General features: G+C 32.3%; 1 protein-coding gene across 1 annotated transcript in view; it reads left to right on the top strand.

Moving 5' to 3' along the window:
* The window catches only part of LOC118185763 (uncharacterized), an 831,500-nt gene that overhangs the window by 239,352 nt on the left and 569,552 nt on the right, over window positions 1–22,596 (top strand). The window contains exon 3 of the mRNA XM_085810777.1: window positions 9,539–9,755. Within this exon, the coding sequence (XP_085666903.1) occupies window positions 9,539–9,755 (217 nt within the window). The remainder of the gene's footprint in view (window positions 1–9,538; window positions 9,756–22,596) is intronic.

Genomic DNA, 22,596 nt, shown 5'->3' with positions numbered 1-22,596 from the left:
AATTTATCCACGCTGAGTTACGGGCATTTTCAATTCTGTGGTAATTTGGGAATTATTGTAAGCTGCTAGATTAAAATTTACAATTTTAAATGCTTGGATATGCCTGAAATATCCGAAAACAACAGAAACGAGTTTGTTCCAGCAGCATTATTACAACGTGTCACCATGACTGTATTTTTATTAATTTTGAAATTACACCGTAGCTAAGATTTAAAGGGAACTAATATGACATAAAGAACGAATGTCTTTGCTCATTTCAAATAAAGGATAATTAATGTATTTGGTTATTTACGTAAAGAAGGAATTCATGTGAATCCACATACCGGTATCAATCCATAGCTGTTAATTATGTAATATTTTTTTTTACTTTGCACTTTGCATTGTGTTAATAATATTTATAGCTTCCGTACATTCTATTTTAATTACAAAAAAATGTTCAAATTAATAAATTATACTTAGTTATTTGTATTCGTGGTATGTAATGGACTAACCCGTTATATATGCTTTTTCCTGATTTCGGAACTAAAGAAACCCAAACATTATGGCCAGTTGCTTCATAATGTGTGATAAAAGCATTTCCTTTCGTTGGCTAGAAATAGGTTTATGGCAGCTTGGTTGTGAAGATAAGTGAAGAATGAGTTGGCATATTCTGTAAAACGATGCACAAATTGGAATATTATTTCCTTGAATACAGAATATAAAATACACATTAAGGGGATAAGAAAAAAATTTAAAGTGTTCTAAATTTTATAATGATCTTTTCTTTTTTCTTCCTCCTCCATTTTTATTGTCATCTTATTTGTGGTAACACTGACTTGTACTTTTGGTCTTTTCACTCCCAAAATAAATGCAATCGTATTGCTGACGGCTTCAAGAAACTGTAGGAATTTTATTGCTGGAGTTTGATTTAGGTTGCAACATTTCCTGAGAATGGTGTAAGCTTTTTTCGTCTGTTTGCTGTCCCGGAGGACCTCCTAGCTCGGTTTCGCGTCGTAGAGCGAAAATCCTGGGATTTTCCTCCTTTCCAAATGGACAGGAGGCTGCCTTCTTTCCTTATACATGCTACTCATGTCATCCTGCTATCTATTTGAGCCTCTCTGTATATCTACCTGCCGGGATTTAGTTTATACTACTCACCACTATCCCGCCGCGTGGACACTCCCCAAAATATGACCCACCATTCGTTGGATTTGAGATTTGGAGAGCCCCTTGAAGTATCTATCGATGGCTGGGAATAAAATCTCCCAGTGAAAAAAAAAAAAAAAAAAAGTGTTATATTTTTCTTTCACTTCTTGTTTGCCTATTGGAGTTGATACTGGCGGAGTTATTTACTGGGGGGAGAGTATGTGTGTTCTTGATCCCGAAATAAATTTATTCCCTCTGCCCATGTATTTGTGGTTCTTGAGATATTTTTCGCCCATACATTACGCGCTCAAGCGCTCTGGCCACGTTGCCTATGGATGGTATCGTTGAATGGGTGCGTGATGATTCAGTGGTATGTTTTCTTGTTGAGATTGTTTCTTGTGACGTGTTCTTTATTTAACGTGGAAGGGGCAATACTTTTTACCACATGGGAATTCTTTTATTTCTCTTTTCTCCTTTAAGTATTGAAACTTTATGGCTTTGTTGCCATTTTCGGGTTTTCAAGTATTCTCGTTCCTTTTTTAGTTATCCTCTGTGTTAGTTTCGGGTTACAGAATATTTTATGGGAGCTGTTTGGAAAGGTAATAGTGAAAGTGTACGTCTTAAAGTAACATTATTTGAAAAGGAAGCTATAAAAGTTTATTATGTCCTACGTTTCCTTTTCCAATAATTTCAATTTGTAATATTTCCATTTTGATCACCTAGAAGTGGGAGAAGTAGATGATGATGAATGCAAAGTGATGATTTTTATTTAAATATAATTTCGTTGAATAATAAACACAACATAGCAGTGTAAGTAACAGGAATGGATGCACCCGATGTTGAGCAATTAGACGTGTAATTTTCACATATGCAACTTAACAATTGAAGAGAGAGAATGGAGCAGCAGACTATAACTTTGCAAGCGAAAGAAGCGAGAAAAGAAACGCGTTATGTCTAAGATGAAAACCTTGTTTAGAACAAATGCGTTTTAATTCAGTACATTTTTTTTTTTTTTTTTTTTTTTTTTGGAATTCCTGTTCAAAAAAATTAAAGTTATTATTTGCTGAAGCTTTGCATAAGTATTTGTGTCGTTAATAATATGTAAGAATCATGTGAGGAGGATTAATTTTGAAATTATGAACTTTAAAGAGAAATTTATTATAAGCGGTTACTATTTTTAGAGCACAAAGGGGAAATTACAAAATGAAAAGTGGCAGTTAAGGAGGCTGTTTCAAATTAAAGTTAGAATTCTCATATATATATAAATCAAATTCTCAAAATCGGAACGAAAAAGAAAAGGCCGTATTAAATAATTGAAGGTCAATCCTAATTATATATATATATATAAATAATTGAAGGTCAATTAGAAATTGTAAAGCTAACTAGTAATGAGACGTAAGACCTATTTGGTCTCAAAAAATTTTTTATATCATACATGCATATATTATAAAAAACTTACTTTGCTAATGTTTTGAACAGTTCGTTTTTAAGAGTGTGATTTTATATTCTTATTTCGAATTTCCGCAAGATTAATTCTTGAAACCTGTGAAGATTTATGGCTTAAACTGATCCATATATCTGCATGCCAAGGTCAGATTGCAATTTTTTAAAACGGTTTTAAATTGTTTATTTTATAAAAAGTTTTGAAAATCTTTTTTAAAAATTTAATGGCTGACTCTTTGAGGTGTTTTTAGTTTTATCTATTGTGTTATCAGAAAAAAGTGAAATTACATATTTTTGTACTCAATAAATATTTTTGCTAGTATATGTTGTTTCCTTTCTGATTTCAGAGTAAGTAGTGATTGGAAAAAAATAAATAGTATTTAGAGTAATTTTTTTTTATTAATGTGTAAGTTTATTGGAATTAGAGTTAATGAAAACTGACAGTCTTACGCTTACTACGTTATGCGTTATTAGACTGACATGCTAATGAAACTGAGGTCCAGGATTCCTTTCGTGACCTTTCACGCATAAGTTACTCTTTATCTTTTATTGATCTCTCCTCGCTTCCTCTCATTACTTACGCTTCAAGTATAATTCCTCTTACAAATTTATTTCTGCTTGGAAGTTTGAAAACTAATCATGCGGACCTCTTCCCAACCATCATGATTTGCCGTTTAGACAGTATTGATTAGTCGTGTGCCGGAACTGTCTTCGGTACTGCATCCATGAATGCTGCAATTAATTTGAATGATTAACCTTTGAGCTTCTCTGCTTCGAAAGTCTTCGGAGATTCTATTCTATTCCGGTCTTCATCTGATAAGGGAAGGGAAACTTCTGTGTACGTGTAATTAATTTTCCACGAGAAAATCCGTTTTTGAAGTTCAAAGTGCCCGGTCGCTCGGAAAGTTTCTGGAATTTGCGGCGGAAGAATCTTAGTTTCGATCTTCTGCTGATATCAATAGGCTACCCAGGAAGAAGCAGCATTTGTTATTTGTTGTTAATAATTGTTAATGTCTTTTTGAAGCATGAAGATTTCCTTTTTGGTTGCGATTTTGATTTTCGATTGAAGTGTTGAATAGAGCTTAATGAAGTTGTTTGAGATTCAACGGATTTTGTGATACGTAATGTCCAAGGCATTTCATTGTTTAGGTATTCGCATATATTGTTGGAATATACACTGTTAAGAATGTGAGACTTTTTAATTTTGGCTGACTGTTCTTGCTTTCATTGTTGCTTACAGTGGTTAATTTCGCATACTCACTTTAGAAGTACGTAAGTAAAGAATGAAATAAAAAAAGTCTTAAATGAAGTGGACGAAGTATGATTGATTTAGTAGCCCACGTAAGCGTGATCTTAATATTTGCGAGCAATCTTATTGTCTTGCAACTGACACCGTATATCCGCGGTAATTAAGTTTGTACCTGTGGGTGGCCAAAAAATTTAAAGCCATCCAGAGTTAATATTTTGAGCTATTTTTAAGTAAAATTACTTGAAATTAGAACTGCGTGTAAGCCAAGCTAAGAGTCTCTGGGTTAAATTGTCTCTATTACCATGTAAGAACGCGAGTGTATAACCGATTATCTCTTATAATTTAATGCTGTCTATTATCTCTGTCTGTGATTGAGTCGCGGTATATCTTTCTTTCTTTCTTTCTTTCTTTTTTTTCTTTTTTTTTTTTTTTAAAGAATTTTACAGATATATCTGTGTCTGAAATTACTATTCAAGGAAATAAAAACCATAACTCTTTTTTGGACATATGTGCACTGCAAAAAAAGAACAAGTAAGATTGACATTATAAATTACTGCTACTAACTTAAAAAGTGCCCTTAGATTGTTTATAACGTTTTATTTTAAAGAAAAAAATGTTTTACAGTTTTTTTTTTTTTTTTTTTTAAATCAAAGTGCCAGAAGTAAAAATTCTTTTGCATATTTGAGAGCTACTTTATGCAAAATTCAAGTATAATTCAGTAGGCTTTCTTTGACAATTTTAAAGCACTGTATTTTTATTCCATTCGCTGCAAAACTCTGTGGGTTTGAACAAAACTGAGAAATGTTATCCAGAAACTGAGCCTTGAAATCTAATTCTGGATGTAGCCATTTTTTCTTCGAAATATGTTTCCTTTATGTCGAAAAAGTGGAAGTCGAAAAAAAGGCTGTAGAACTCAGGGAAATTTAGCTATAGGCAAAATGCTTCTTGTTGAGGACTCTTAGAATATGCTTCATATTATTTTAAAAATTGCTGCATCTATTCAAAGGCTCTAAAATCGAAAATGTATTTTTAATGCAAAAAAAAATCCTTCGAGTTCGAATGAAAAAAATGTTTCTTTAGAACAATGCAGCAAAACAATGCGTAAGGTTTTGTTCTGTAATGTATACGGTTTTCTAACAAGGTGGATATGTAGTGTTAAAAGGAACGGCATTGTATATATATATATATATATATATATATTTAACGGGATATCGAGTTGCTAAAAGCAGCATTTTCATGCAGTCGACAAATGGCGATCACTAATCATCAGTGTAAAGAAAAATTTAAAGTCTGTTTTCATTGAATTTTCTGTTTTTCTATGTAATTTTGTGTATAAAATGTAGTATTTCGATGTTATCTGATGTTTTGTAAACAGCAAGAATAACAATGTTCAGGTATTATCTGTTTTCACATATATGAAAATAATTAAAAAGATAAACGTGCGCAAAATTTAACAGTTAATAGATGATATTTTCCCCTCACGGGGAAAAAGTGACCATATTCTTGTATATTTTCTGATAAGTACTAAAAATGTCATGGGAAATATTGCATTATAATTAGTGATAATTATGGTAGTAATTTTATTGTAAGAGAAAATCGAGAAATTCGCTGGCCGCTGCGGTAGAAATCATAAAGATTCGCAAAAATTTCACAACCGAAGATTTGTACTAACAATTCTGCAAAAATTTCGGACGGCGGAGAAGTGCTAACCCTTTAAAAAAAGACTAGCTTATGGCAGTTGTAATGCAAATAACTGTTACGCAGTTACATAATAAGTATTCTATTATTTATTCTTTAAATTATACTTTATATCAATGGTTGATAAAACAAGAAAACTAAAACTTAATTTCCTTAAAGGCTCAAGGTAAAGATGGATTGGAATTAGGGCCGTTAATTAGAACAGGTTTTTTTATTTTTATTTATTTATTTTTTTTTAATAATTTTGGCTGCAGAAAAATAGAAAATGTGATTTTCGGACCAACAATTTTGGGCAACAGAGGACTTCTGTGTTTCCTTTTTCCTAACATATGCCTCGTATTCGTTAACGCGAAATCTTAAGGCTGTCTTAGTTTGACCAATGTAAATTAAACCTCACTGGCAAAAAAATCTTGTAAATACCCTTGGAATTCATATCCAGAATAATGGGGTCCTTAAGTATGGAACTTGGAATTTTATTGATAGGAGAATAAATGACGCGAAAAAAATTTCTGTAAAATACGCGCAATTTCATATCTAATCGATGGAAAGTAATGATAACAGAATTGTTATAATCTTCTAAAAGGAGAGTGGGCCTTTTGATGTGTTGAGATGAGAATTTTTTAACTGCTTGGTTAATAATTTTGGTGAAAAAGCCCGTCAATAGCTACTGCTTTTAAGTAATTTAGCTCTTGATCAAGATCCAATTTGGAGGAGCAAACTTGAAGTGGATGGAAAACAAAAAATTATAAAATGAAGCTAACTTTTGTTTAGTTTCGTTAACTGGTTTAGCTAGTTTTAACTGTAGTTTTAACACCATTCTGAAAACTAATGTAATCTTACATCCTTGCTGTGTGAGACCTGCGAATGGATCAACATTTGCTTTTCTCAGTAATCAAAATATATTTATTTACATATGCGAATGGTATAAACTGAAACATCTGAATTCGATCTTTTTTTTTAAATCGTAAGAAATATTTACCCATGCATACTTGTGATATGTAAACTAAACAGAAATAAAATATATTGTGAATTCTACGAATCGAACTTTGCTGACGTATGATTTAGTGAGATTTTATACAAATAATTAAATTTTTTAAGTAAAATCAAATTTTTAAATAAAAAATACTACCCACAGTTGCCATCCAGTAAAATCACATTTTTTGCTATTAAATAAAATTCGAATTGAGCTCGGAAAAAAATTTTAGTTTTAAAAATTAGAGCGCTTCTTTTTCTTTCTTTCTTTTTTTCTTTTTCTTTCTTTTTTTTTTTTTTTTTTCCCAAAGCATAAGATGCTAAAAATTGAGAAGTATAAAAATGTTTCTAAAAATTGCATTTTCATCTAAATGAATTAATAATAAAAAAGTATACAGGCGATAGTAATTTATATATTTTTCCAGAATTTTAACTTTAGTATTTGATTTTTTTCCCCATGCAGATGAGATAATGAGCGTAGTCAGAATTTTTAAATTAGAAAAAGTCTTTTTTTGACTGTGTGTTGTTATAAACATAACATTTTTAAGCTTTCATCAACAACATTCGTTGCAAAACATTACAACGAAGTATAAATCATTATTTTTGGTTCTTTTTTGTTCCTCTGACGAGACACATACTATTTCAGGATGCATAACATGCATTTTTTCTTTAAAAATTTCCTGTTTAGAAACTGGGTGCGTCTTATACAATGGTGGCGCCGGCGGCCTTGCGACGAACCAAAGCATCTGACGATTATGCATACGCGGCGTGCGTGTTAGTTCTTAGAATACTAAGGCCTTAGCTCACCTGTTTCTTTAAAAAAATGTAAACGTTTAAAATTCAATTTAATATTTACAACAATTTCTCCCCCACCCCTGTTCATTAACGGACATTATCATTATCGTTTCTAGTTCCTAATAAAGGAGCTTTCCTTCTGAGTGTGTAGTATGTCACCTTAAAACGCAGTAGTGGAAACGAGCTTTTAACCTACAGATAAGTAACCACAAAAGAATCCTTTTAGGACAAGACTGTCTACAATAAGATGATACACTACATTTGGGAAACTGCAGCTTAGATATAAACATTGATTTCAATAACTTAACAGGTTTTTCGTTATTAAATTGCAATCCAGCAGGTTAGTAAAAACCAGTCCAAAATTTTCAAATTCCCATTAAAAAATTTTCAGATTCCCATCAAAGAAGACATTCCACTGTTAGAAATAATATTAATGACCTTGTCGTGCTTCCATTTTATCCTTCTGTTAGCTATAAAATTGCACGGATTCTCCAGAAATTCAATTTTCAAGTTGGTTTCACCCCTATTAATAAAATTCACCCTTCGATTCTAAAAGATTGCGTTTCTGTCTTGAATTCTTGGGGAATTTATAGTATATCGTGTCAGTGTGGTTTAAGATATATTGGCCAAACAAAAAGAGCGTTGAAGTTTCGTATCAAGGAACATGAATCTTATGTTAGAAAAGGCGAAATTAAAAAGTCTTCAATAGCGTATCATAGTTGGACATTTAACCATAATTTTGACTTTGGGTCTGCAAAAATTATCCAAAAGACTTCTTCCATAGGTGTATTGGATTTTCTTGACGCTTTTCACATTTAGAAAGATTTAGCAGGTTTAGTTAATGATTTGAAGTCCAATCCAGTCCTTCCTAATGCCTTTAAAATTCTATTATCTTAATTCAGTTATTTTTGCCGATAGATGGCGTTACCTCCTCGCGTTTGGTACTACCAGAGGGTATAAGAATTCGTTCAGTGGTTGTTTGAAGTTCAGATTTTGAGCGTGAAGGTGCATTTGCCCCTCGCTCCCTATTTTAACTTCGCTAATTTTTCTTGTCCTTTATGCTTGATCAGATAGCCTGGCTCAGTAAAAGTAGGCGGCCAGTGCAACTCTGATTAAAAATCCAGTTATAACCACGTGCAGTGCTGATAAGGACCACGTGTTTCTGAGACTTCTTCTCCTTTATTTTCTTCTTTCTTGGTATTTCTTTCTCCTGATGAGGAGGGACCTTTAGCTACCCTCGAAATCGATTGAGTGTTTCATTATACTTACGCTAAATACAAGGTTGTTTTTACGATTTTGATTGTCACATTAGCGTGTTTCTCTTCTAGTCCAGTCCAAATTATTTTTCATTGTTTTTTCGATTTTCGCATCCCCAAATCAAGGTGTATCTTTTACAAGGGGAAATACGGTACTTTAAGTATAGAAGATAGATTTTAAATCTTGTAAATAGGCAACAGTTTCCTGTTTTGCCGGGCTGGAATTCTTATTTTTCGCGTAGTGAAAGTAACTATTCACATTTTTCAAAAGCCTATATAGCCCTTTCTACATTTTCCTATTTATCAACACAGTGTGTAAGTGCAAATAGTAAGATGGCATACTGATTTTAGTTGCTAAGTAGGCTTCGAAGCTCATATAAGAATAAAGGCTGCCAAGCGAAACTAACGAATACAAACTGGAGCATTTTATTGTAATTATCTTCCATACATTCGGAATCTACAATGAAAATTAGAATTTCTTACTGGAAGGTTTGAAGCAACGAGAATCGGCGTATTATTTATAAATTTGCAGGACTAGTTTCGGAAGGTTTAAATATTAAACCTCTTTCTTCAACTGCAGAAGTGCAATTTTTGCATGAAATTTCTTGTTTGAAATGCTATTGCTTTCAATATGTAATCAGGCTAAGTCGTATTCCCCCCCCCTCCCGTTAAACGAAATGGCATCGAGGAAATCATATATTTTGTTTGCATACATTTTACTGTTAAGTTAGTAAAATAAAAGTGTTTTAGAAGGGGCAAATTGTTTAATAATTTTGTAGCGATGGAAGAAAAAAATAAGTTAATAGTGAATCAGACACGCTTATATTTTCTCAAACTGGATTAGATCTAAGAAAATGGCTTCTAAAACATATACTTTTCACTGACTTGAAAAACTAAAAACTTAAACATGAATTTTTTTTCTGATCAGATTTATATTTTTAGTATTTAAAAAATGAAAGTTACGGTTTTCTTGCTAAATGTCATATTATCCTCCCTTTAGCTTGTGGTGTTCGACAATTATAGCGAACCCGCCGATCTCCTCCGCTCCGAAACAGACATTTTTAATAAAGAAGATGATGATCCCTTATATATGGCTCCAGTTGATGACAAGACGCAATTAAATTGGCAGGCAAGTGAGTTAGAGGAAGATATGTACTGCGTACCTTACGAAGATCAAGATGGACCCCCACCGCTGCCAGCGCCTTGCTTAGGACCAGGTATGTGCTTTTTTATTTTGTGGTTACACAGGTGCGTTGCAGATATCGTGTACTTTGTTGTAAGGTAATTAAGATATTTTCGATACTTTTGCCTACTTGAATTTTCGTAGAATTTTGAATCTTGATTAAGCGTTTTAAGGAGCCACCTGAACCTTGATGCCCTTGAATAAGTTTGTTTAGTCTATGTTTCTACCATTTTACAATATTTTTTGTTCTGTACTTCTCCTTAGTAGTTCCACATTTCCGTAGGAATATTTTCGTTGTTCAACAGTTAATTGATAAAGTAGTCAAGAATTCTCTTAACTCCCTTTAAACTATTATTAACTAGCTTTATCGACAAGGTGCAGTAATACTAGGCATATCCTAAACCACTTGATTATATTTTTTCATTTTTCTGATACAGTTTTAATATACTAATACCTCTCGCGCGTCGCCATAGTGCTCGCGTGAAATGATAGCAGCTAACATTGCACATCCGCTGATGGTTGTAATGGAAAATAGCAACTTTTGCCGTTAATTGCTCCACGGTCAAACTAAACTGTAATGTGTTTTGGAGTCTGCACAACTTTTCCCTTTGATATTTGAGCAGGGGCGTAGCTAGGGTTTTCAGCGCCCGGGGACAACTGAAGATTTTGCGCCCCTCTAATGTGTGCCACGAATGGAAAACACTTCATTCTAAAATTTCGTACCATCAATTTAGCACCCCCTGGATTTTGCGCCCGGGGACAGATGTCCCCCTTTGCCCCACCCTAGCTACGCCACTGTATTTGAGAGATTTTGAGTTAAAGCTCTTTCTTTCTATAGGGCATATGCTATAGTCACAACTGTAATTTGAAAAGAATTATACTGCATTTCCAAACTTTTCTTTCGTTTTTACTGCTAGTGATTTCTGTGTTTGCTGTCGTACAAAGGAAAGATGGTTAAAATTGGTAAGAAACAACTAAAGTCTTATCTGGTTATAACATGGAACCTTGCGCTTTCCTCCATATTACGTAAAGTGATGGCTTGGAATTCTAAAGCAATGATATATTAACCTTTATCCGAGTCCATTGATGTGCTCCTTAAACTTTTTTTTTTGTCAAACCATTTTCTTCTCTAGCTTCTCTTGCATGCATTCCGTAACTGATTTTCTGTTTCGTTTACGCCAGACTTACAGATGTGTTCTTTAACTTTTAAAATGTGACTTACAGATGTATTCTTTAACTTTTTTCATTTTGCATAGTCATCCAACTTTTGCTTCTTTCAATTTCACATAAAAACATTTCCGCGTAATCTATTTAGAATTTGCATAAATGTGAAATTGCGAATATCGACAGTGGTTTAAGATTGCGTATGATCTCCTTTTAGATGTTTCAACAAGGATGAAATTTAGTTTATATGAATCGTTAAAAGGAAACGCTGGAAAAACTAATAACACCCCAGCAGTACCATTCAGAGCAGAAGCAAACATTACCTTAAAAATAAAGGGAATAATAATAATAATAATAATAATAATAATAATAATAATAATAATAATAAATGATCACAAGCTGTTTGTTTCTAATTGGCTAAGAGAAAGTGACACATGGTCTTCATGGCGCCTGGTTACATATGCTGGAACATTTCATGTATCCCCACATGTGATGGGCAGAAGTGTCACATTAACATTAATTGCAAGCCTTGGGTGCCTGCGACATAGTGAAATAAATGCGTGAAAAACCAAATTTTCTTCATTAAGTGCAGATCAAGTTTTCACGTGGCATTAATTCACGATTCATTAGTGTCCTAACTTTTTTTTAAAATACCATATGGTTTCGCAACACCTCTTTTTAAATATAAGATTTTGTGCTTTGTTGTTTAGGGAATTATTCTTAGATTAGTAGGTATACCAGAATCGGATTTAGTTTCTTTTTAATCGTATGATATAAAAGTGTTTTAAATATTTCTATTATTTTTTTATAATTTTAATTATCAACTCCTCAAGGTGTTTGGTAGTTTCCAAACTGCAATTTATTTGGGGCGAGAAATTTGATTGATGCTCAAAAAGGAATATAGTATGCATAAGCACAATAAAACGTATAGTGTATATCTGAGTTTGTTTTGTATTGTTTTCAGTATTACAAATATTGTTTATGTAAATGAATTGTGTCAAACTATGCATCTGAATTACGGGACTGAAAAGGAAATAGCGAATAGAAATACATAACTGATAATTAACTTTAACTAAGGTGTACGTTTTCGTATTTATAATGGGTATTATTTCTCTTTTTATTCGAAGGGAGCTGAATTTAGTTATACAGTGTCATTCGAAAGTCAATAAACATTTCAAAAAGCGCACTTCTTTGTACTGTAGTAAAACAGTTAACACGAAAAGGTATATAATTGCTTTGGGGGGAATTGAAGGGTTTCATCCCTTACAGTTTTGTTCTTATGGTTGTGCGTCATTTGCAGTAGGTAACAGAACATCTATTATGTTTGTATTCAGTATTGTATGAACTGCCGTTATCATGGTTGAATATTGCTTGATGATCAGCTGGGACAATATGGACAGCACAAAAATCTTTCTTATATAGGAATAATATATATGTACCATCGTTAGCGCTATTTGCTGTTGTTGTCTTGCCAATGTAATTCATAGAAGAAGTTAGGACTGTTTAAATTTGTCATTAGAATTCAAGTGCCACCTTAGTAAGAAATCACAGGGTTGATGATCATCCATGCTAAATGATTGCTTATAATTCAAATTCAGTTTTTGTCAAAGATTGAGGTTAAAAGAAAAGCAGTGTGGAATGTACCTGTATCGTACGTAAATATCAGAAAATCCAGTGGTTATCTTTTATCTTGGCTAGAAATAACTCTGTTTCGTTTTGTTAGCATAATGTTAACTTGTGACTATTATAGTCCAAAAACCATATATTTAGGATGTCAATATACGGTGGATTTTAGTGGATATTTTATAACCAAGAAATTTATATTAGCAAATTCTTAGTTTCTCTAATTTTTAGGCATCTTTGTTTTAATTTCTTTATCATATGTTTTAAATTCTGTAGAACAGAAATGTTTACAGATTCATCTGGAATATTCTGCATATTTTGCTGAGCAATAGAAATTTAGATAGTTCACAATATTTATTTTTTCTGTTGTCTTGTTAAATCTGGGACATAAACTGATATTTCTTAGTTCAATATCATTTATTGTTTTTGGTGTTTTGATGGTAATATGGTATTTAAGTGCCCCAGATACATTATTTCCTGAGGACTTTATTATTGCGAGAAACACAATTTTGATAGTTATAGAAAGTTATGGAAAATGCAGATAAAAGTGAGTTGCGAGAGACGATTTTAAGCCGCGAGGTACTGAAAATGCAGATAATAATGAATTATTCTTACTGATCGATAATTCTATCTGTATCTGGAATTGTGCATTTGAGCGGATCATTTTGCATTGACCATTTTTGAAAATCAAAAACCACCGATGTCATTTTTTTTTCGAAAAAAATTCTATTTTATAAAATCTACGAATATTTGTGTTTTATTTTATATTGGGTCTGCAACCAAGCATATCGGATGGGGCCCATTTGTCTTGTTGTTGAAGGCTGACGTGTAAAAAATAAACTCTGTAAAAAAGGGACTTATGACAATGATGACGAAATTCGTATTCTCTCCGTGCCCTTAATGGTTTTTCTTGAGCTTCGGTGGGCACAAGTTAGATCAAATGCGAGGGAGTAACCTTTATGAACGAACGGTAAATTCCAGTTGAGGCACAATCGATTTATCTTTGTCTGAAGCAGAGTTGTGATAAATTTTCGAGTTGGGAGACAACTGAATTTTCTCTACTCTTTTGACCTCAAATTTTGGTGTATTTCCCTCCTTATCGAGATTTCTTATATAGCGTGACCTTTTGTACAAGTATGGAAGGTGCTCGTAAAAGATGGCCACATGCTTTATTTCCTTCAATATGCGATGCTTGACGCACACTTCCGATTACAAGTTTATCAGAATAAGGCAGAGAATTTAATTAAATCAGTTTTATCAGAATGAATTACACATTTCCATAAAACAAAATCTTTTCTTTTATATAGTACGCATAGAAAACATCCCAATTAATAAAATGCTCATTAAAGTTGAATTAGTTAAAAATATATATATGAATTCAATTTGCAAAATAAACGCTTTTGGCAAAACGCTTAAAAAAGTTAGAAAAAAAATATTTCGGAGCTCTCATAATAATTATTTGGCTGAATTCCAAAAATTTCTTATAATCAAGAATGTTTTAATAGCCAAAAAATTATTTTTTACTTTTTAATGCATTTTACTAAAGACATTTAACATAAAAGTATTTTTTGTATATTTTTTAATCTTTAATCAAAGATTTTGTCCTTGTTTCGAATTTTTAACAACCTTTATACCTTAAATCCTATCATGTTGCAGACTTTAATGTCGGACAATAAAACAAGTAAAAATTCGGACTTAAGTTACATTTAAAAATATAAAAATCTGAAGTGAGGGTGGCATTTTAAGAATAAATTGGTGGATGAACCCAATTTGAACTGTGGTCATCTATTTTAAATTCGAAGAGCGGGGTTAGAATCTGGAGAAGGATCAACTCAAATTTTATAAAACATTGTACTTTCACAGGAAATACGTACGCTTGCAAGTCATCGCTAGTTGTGGTATGGATTAGATAGGTAGCAGTTAACAAGTAAATACAGAAAAGAAAGTTTCTTCATATAGATTCGTCTAAAAATGCCTCCCAAAGAGGAAATTTACGTGGAAATGAAAAGAACAATTAAAAAATTGCACTGAGGCTAAACTATACACAAATGAAATTAATCTTAAATTTTCTGATGAATTCTATAGTTTGTAAAAGTATTTTTTTTATTTATTATTTTTTAGGATTGTTGCATAGGCAACAGGAGCTATGTTAAAATTCTGTTTCCTCTATGAAAATATGTACTATTAGGCTGTATCTTACTCCCTACGATATCTAAGGACATGCCAGTTTCGTAGAAGATTAATGATCTGCACTTCAAGGCGTTTTTGCCTGCTACAATAGTTTTAAATTATTTCCGTGAAACAACTGATCCAAATATTTAAAAAGTATCAACATATTGGCAAGAGGTTTGGTAAATACGACTGAGAGTTATGGGTCTCATGGCATAAATTATGTATCTTTCGATCTTTGTCGGCACAAATTGTTATGTATAATCTGAAGCAATTTCACTTCATTCTAAGTAACAAACAAATTGTATTCACCGCATAAGAAGAAATGTCACTTGCTCACCATCAAATTGTCAACACTGTTTTCTATAGATGGAGATTTAGTTCCTGTTTTTGTGATTTGGGGTTTAACCCTTGCCCGAGCGTACCCTTGAGTAAACAGGCGACGATTGTTATAAAGCTCCATTTTTTCTTCATATGCCACTATTTCAATCAAAAGGTTCCGACAGAACGTTTAGATTCCGAGAGAGCAAAGAAACGCAAATTTCAAGCGATGGATCAGGTTAATTTCTCACCATGAGTTTACGGAAAACCTATTTATTGCACGTCTTAACTTTTCCAAATCTTTGTAAGTGATGGGAAATAACCGAATAATCTGCACTCACTTTCTTTGCGTTGACCTTAATAGTTTGGCCAGGATCAAACTTTGCGTTTGCAGTTTGATGATGTCTGTGGCTGTTGCTGAGTTGCTATGGTGCTTATTTTCAAGGTTATATCGTCGGAAGCAAATTTTCCTAATTATTGATGTATGGTTTTCGTTTATTATGTCAGATCCAAATGCTCTGCTAGTGCTTATGGTTACTTTTACTTCATGTGGCGAGTTTAAAATTGCAAAAGGAAAAAAGTGTTTTGTTCGTCCGATCGTATATAAACCAAGAACTCAAATGGTTTCATGAGCACATGAGTGAAACTTTTATGTGCAGTAAGTGCCTGGGAGTGATTTGTGATACGAAAATCTTTTCAGCTCTGTTAAATCTGTATTATGCGAAAGAACGAAGTAACGTTCACTGCAGAAATTTAATTATTGGATTTAAGGAACACGAAAAAAGAAACTTGGTTAAAAAGGAAAACTTGTTACAGCTCAGTGCCCTGGGTAGAGAGATAGTCAGCAGTAATGCACTTACCTAACTAATGGTAACCATGAATTCATTATGAATCTCGGCTGTCGAAGGTTAGTAAACCGGCTGCCTTAAGTTTATAAATAAGACTTTTCTATATCCAAGACTTTTCTATATCAAAATTAAGTTAGAGCCAAGACATTCATTCTGTCACTTATGTGTCAAGGCAGGAATCGTTTTGTCAACATGTGTACCAAGTCTTCCATCAAGCACTTTTGACGCCATCCCTTCATGAGGTGGTTCCTAGGGCTTTTCGTTCTGAAAAGGTAAAGATACAGTAATAGACAGTATTGCATAATTTTACTATGCTGTAGTACTACATTTATATAATATTAATATAACGTGGAGTTAATTCGCGATGACAAGGAAGCACTGTATTATTTTGTCAAAATTAATTTCTATTGAATATCTCTTACCTTCTTACATATTGCGAATACTGTGAAGAAAGGAGGCATGCATTAACTCATGCGTGAGTTAAAAAAGATCTAGTGTACAGCTCACAAACATGTCTTGTATTTATTTTAACATATATTATTTTGCAAATTCAGTTATCTAATGCCTATTTTTATGGATATTTTTCTTTAAAGATTATTTTATTGCTAAATTTGTTCAATATCCATTTTTTAACTCTTAATTCAAAAATGTGCTGGTCTTTCCCTCCATCTAGAGGAAATAATTAACATGTTCCCCTTTGTCTGGTTTCCGTTGCTACAATTTTCATGATACTAGTAAGTGTCATGGGATGTCTGTTTTTATTCAATAACTTTGCAATTAAGGAAAGATCTATGTAGAAGAAGATAGGAAAGTGGTTATCTCATCTGATGACTTTATCTCATCTGATGACTTTATCTCTTTTATTCAGGAAGTGTATTTTATGTGTAATACATAACAGCAAAAAAGAAATCGACATCTCTGTGGGGCTGTTTGTGTCTTATTATGAAAGAAGATCTTATCTGCAAAAGGATAGAGGAACGCCATTGCATCAAGCGGATTATGTTGCTCGTGTGTCTTATTAAAGATCAAGTTAGGAAAGATCTGAATAATGTATGATACTGTTTTTTTTCTCCTCTGCTCCTCTGCCGTTAATGTAGCATTAATATTTTCTGCCTTGCATCTGTTTACTCTCAAACTTTAACACAATTGCTAGGAAATGGCTGCTCACTTTACCTCGATGACTTCAAAGTTGAGTTGAAACAAACTACTCTCAAACTGGGGTTACGTATTTCTCACTTTTTTTTTTTTTTCCCTACCGTTTTCTGGTTTCTTTTTCACCGTTGGTGTTCTTCAGTATCGTGCAATACATTCATCATCTTCATATGTACTATGCTTTTTTTTAATCTTCTTTAAAAGAATTTTAATATCTTTGTTGGGGGGGGGGAGAAGGAATGATCTGCTATCATCTAGAAATATTTCTCTTCTCTTTTTAAACTAAATTTTCACTTTAATATATTAAAAATATAAATTTGGTTTCCTTGCCCATCCTAGCTCCATCTCTTCTTCTGTAATAAAATTAGATTTTACTTTTACTTTATGCAAATATATTTCGCTTTTTGCAAATACTGTTTGTCCCCGCCCCCCCCCCCCTCTTATATGTTTCGATTCTCTTACACATGCCGTTAGATATTTAGTTTGTTTGAACACAGCCGAAACTTTGATCTATAGTTTTCGCATGTATATAAATGATGTTATTTATTCTCACCTACATCATTCCACGAATCATCGTTTTTCTGCATTAATTGTTTATCAATTTTCCTCGCAGATCATTTAGGGAAAAATTTAAAGCGAAGTGCGCATTTATTATTTAAATCACCTTCTCTTTGGATTATAAATATGGCTGCATAGTAACTTAGTAATGCTCCAAACCTGACCCTCATCTGCTTTACGTTTTTTTTTTTTTTTTAATTTCAGTAAGTGTATTTCTCTTAGCTTTCATTGGTTTATTTCTGTTAACTTTTATTAGTTTATTCCGGTTAGTTTTATCTTCGGTTTACCTTTATAAGTGTTCTTACATATAATCATCCTTATCTTTATAAGGATTTTCATCAATCCTTATCTTTATAAGAAGATAAGGATGAAAATGAAGAAATGGTGGTGCCAAGTTCCACCGAGATTTGCGAAGCTTTTAAAACGTTTTCTATGCCCAAAATGAAAACTAGGTGGACAGTGAAGACATTTTAAATCTGAGAAACTATTTTCAATTAAAAAGCAAAATATAATGAGCACTTTTTTAAAAAAATTAAAAAGTAGTTTTTTTATTGTAATTATTCGTGATGAAAGTAACTAATATTATTTGTTTACTAATAAATAATGTTTACGGATTGTAATAAGTAAACTGCATTTATAAACGCATTGTATATAAATTGTAAGTTATTTAACATATATAACTTGTATTATAAATTATATAGCACATTATAACCAAGTAACGCTTTCAGTTAATGATATTTACTAAAAAATAGTATTAATTAAATATGTCACTGATATACAGTGTGAAGTAGTTTCTTGGCACATTGTGTATTTCTCTTTGGCTAAGTCTTTTTCCCTCATTTCCTCGTGTATTCCATTGAAAAGGTTCATGGAAATAAACAGTATTCCATTTGAAAACTTAGGCCTCTCTTGATGAAGAATTTAACGTCTAAAAGAGTCTAAAGAGTGTCAGCCACAACTTGCTCATGGGAGCACTTTGTTATTTGCTGAATATTTTGCTCTTTATTTGTATTTTAAAGCAGATAGCATTTGACACATACGCTGTGTTGCGTGCTTCTGTGGTTAATAGACAACTGTTAGGGAGTTGGGAAATCAAATGCTGCGCATAGGAATTAATCCTTTAAATTAAGTTTAAATTCGCTTTCTTAATTGTCAAGATTTTAAGGTGACGGTGGATTTTAAAATAGCTAAAAATCAACCAAAATACTGAATTTGTTTTTTTACTGTCACAATAGTCCATATACAAAACTACATCGTATGCAAAAAACCGATTTCAAATATTCTAATTTTTAAAGAAGTGACAAGCATTTCAAAGGTGTAAACGTAAACTTTGCCCTTTAAATTTTGGAGAAAAAGTAAAAAAAAATGCATTTCAATAGTTATTTATTCATGTAATAATTTATCTATTTGCTCCAAAGAAGTGTTTATTTCTAAAAAAGGTGCTAGAAATGTCAGTATTGACAACTATTAATGATTTTAACTTTGGTTGTGTGAATGCTATACACGTAGAACAGGAAGAAACAAACTCGTTTTCCCTACTCGTTGCGAAATAGCGAGATCAACGTCGCTTGAACCAAAGCAAAAGGAGGAGTTTACCTGCTTGGAAAAAACAAAAATAGTAAAATATTTTGTAAAGCATTAAAAGATAATGTAAATGTAACAAATGAAGGTAAAACATATCCTAGTGAATTTTAAAAGTTTCATTAAATATAATGCATAAATTGTTTCTACCTCTAACTTCGAATAACATACCAATTTGCGATATGTTTATTTTTCTCATATTTAATATTATATTCATATTAAATAGTTAAATGATACGAAAATGTTATCTAGTGGCTACATATTCATATTTAAAGTTAATTTTCTGTTTCTCATGACCATGTATCAAAGGTAAGTTTGAAGAAAACTTTAAATTCGGTTCTCTCAAAACAACATTTTTCGCAGTTCGTATCTCTTGAAAATGCTTCATGCGTCTCATTTTAAGTTAAAAATGAATGTGTGTATGTGTGTGATTATGGCAAAGCCTCGAGAGCTTGCCTAAGGGGAAGGATGCCTTCGTGGAGGGCTTTCTAAGGGAAATTGGCTCGTATACACGTTACACATGGGGAAAACCACGAAAACGCCCATGCAGCCAGCCCGTTCGCGGGATTCGAACCTCGGACCGAACTACCAGTGTTCAGCGACTTTACCGCTCGGCCGCTGGTGGGCCTAAAAATGAATGATATTTGGAAGAAATTATCTTGTTATATGTTACAGTAGATCTAAGTATGCATTTTTGGATATGAGGTTATTAAGAAGTTTAAACTTGTGATAATGGTTTTAACAAAAGGTGACATATTTCCGAAAACTGGGTTTAAGTTCACAAAAACCTTTTTTAAAAATTTCTGATCCATCATATTCAATAATAGATACACTAAAACTTTCGTCAAGTCTTTATAATTAACTTAAAGGAAAAATTAGAAAAAAGATACCGAAAATTAGCGTGCAAGGAGCATTTTAAATCTTTAATTAAAATAATTAATTATTTGTTTCTAAATTTCTTAATTTAAAATAAATTGAAATTATAATCATATATTTTATAAACTAATGTTATAATACGTAGATGTATAAAATTTCTTGTTGAGAACACAAAAACTTAAAAAACTAAATTTTAAAGTTAAATAAAGTAGTTAATGTTGTAACGAAATTGCCAAAAAATTAAATTTTTAAGTTATTAAGATAATATTTTGAAATCTGGAAAATCCATAGAGTAATTTGTATAAATTCTTTTATCTATGTCCACATAAGGCAAATAAAAACCTTTTTTTTTCCTTTAAAGATTAAGTTTTTTTTTTTTGGCTGAGTTAAAATTTTTATCGGAAGAATGTGCTTTTAAGAATTATATACTTTAAACTGTAGCAATTAAAGTGAATTCTGAAGAGAAAATTTAACACGGAAGTGCAAAAAAGAGCGATATAAAATATTATTTCTAATTTACCTAATGTAGGAAACCAAGGGGGGAAAAATACAGATTTCCCAATTTATTGGAATATTAAAGTCCATTCTGTACTTCCTTATTGTCAAACACCACTGACTTATTTAAGATTCTGTTTTCTGGATTACAATGAACAACTTCTAGAAACGCAGTTTACTTAAATGGCAACCTCAGGCCTTTGAATACGCTTTAGATTGCGAATCAGTTGGCGATGGCCATTCGCGGGAATCCCTGAACGCTTGATCTTGGGCTGCAAATAAAAGTAAATGACTCCCCAAACTTTGATCTCTTGTGGAGGGAATGAGCCGGAAAGATTTAAAGGGAAGAACACCCCCCGTACCTCTGCCATGGCTACACTAATCCCTCTAAATTAAGATACACAGGTTTGCCTTCAAGAAAACACGCGACTTCTGTAATCTTATTTCTGTCGAATTTATATCTGTTCTCGACGAGTTGGTTTTCCCTTTTTTTTTCTCCTCCTTTCTCGCCGTTTTTTACTTTTTCTGGGCGTTTTGTATCGCGACTCCAGGATTATTATTTAATGGGATTGTTGCGCCATACGGGAAAATTCAATTTGAGGGCTGTTCGGCAAGTTTAATCTCCCAGAACTCCAGAACCTCCAACGAATGGATGTGCTGTTTTGCTGTTTCTGCGTGATGGATGGCAGTTCATTCTGTGCAGTAGAGCATAACGAATGAGGTTTGGGAAAATTGAGAATATGTTTTTAAAAATAGTTCATATAGTTAAGTTTATGCGAAAGGATTTAGTTGCTGCACATATTTGATGAAGGAGGGATTTGTATTTTGGCTTTCGGTGTAGTGGTAATTTTGTTTATATTTTTTATATTTCTTATTTTCATATTTTGAGATGTGAGAGTTTGGAATATTTCTGACTAAGCTGTTTATGTATACATTCCCAATACAATGAAACAGAAATCAGGCAGAAGAGAGCAGATATTTTTGTGCGTTGATTAATTATTAAAGCAGTGTTCACCCTAATCTCGAAAATTTGATTCATTCTTAACATTAAAAAAACAGACTCATTCCGCAGCTGCTATTCGTAATCTTCAAATTCTTGCTACAACTTTATATTTAGATTCGCTGTCTCTTCTTCTCCCAGTGCTACAAAATTCCTCTCATAGTTAGGTAAATAAATTAATTATGTATGTTTTCATGTTTTATATTTGATTAAGATCGTATGCCCTGCTTAGCGATTAGGGAAAAATGCTCAGGATTCTTGCTTAGATGTAGTACCTATTCTGCAGATTCATCAGCCATCAGCAAGTACCTATATTGGTACTTTCTACATTGGAAGTTGTTTGCAAGAATTGAGATATTTCATTTATTTTAAAAGCAATTACTTTCAACTTTTTACAGCTGACTGCATAATATAGCTGCTTTGTGAACTACCAACCAGAACGTTTGTGTTGCCACAAATATTTGTAATTTAATAGGCTTTGTGACAAATTTTTTTATGCGTTCACGTCATGTTTCCACCTTGCGCGTACGATATTTTTAAAATGGCTAATGATACGTACTTGAAATTTGACGGAATTCTTTATATGGGCACTATCAAAAATCTGATGAATATTTTAATATTAAAAATTTTATGCATTACAGAAAACATTACAGATTTTTTTTTAACAAATACATTTCATAAACTCAACTCCAAATAAAAAAAAAAGTAACATGAAATTCTTAGGATTTTTGGTTCACAGCAGTTTTCAAATGAGCTATATATATATATAATATATATAGCTTCAAAAAGCTATATATATTAAATATGGAATTAAATTATGCAACAGAATATTTTAAAATGTGCGCGCAAGCTGGAAACATGACGTGAACGTGTAACAAATTTTGTTACAAAGCAGATTAAATTATAAACTTATTTGTGGCAACACAAACTTTCTGGTTACTAGTTCCTAAAGCAGCTTTATTATATAGTCAGCTATAAAAAGTTGGAAGTAATTGCTTTTAAAATAAATAAAATATACCAATTCATGCAACAGTCACATATTCAAATATCTTAAGGGTTTTAAGGTGTATGAGTCCCCTTAACAAATT

Source organism: Stegodyphus dumicola, chromosome 2 (assembly GCF_044657685.1).
Source record: "Stegodyphus dumicola isolate Sdum_Otavi_A_Nest chromosome 2, ASM4465768v1".
In the NCBI taxonomy this organism is placed as follows: domain Eukaryota; kingdom Metazoa; phylum Arthropoda; class Arachnida; order Araneae; family Eresidae; genus Stegodyphus; species Stegodyphus dumicola.
Note: the sequence above shows the minus strand (reverse complement) of the source record. Positions and strands in the feature narration are given on the sequence as shown.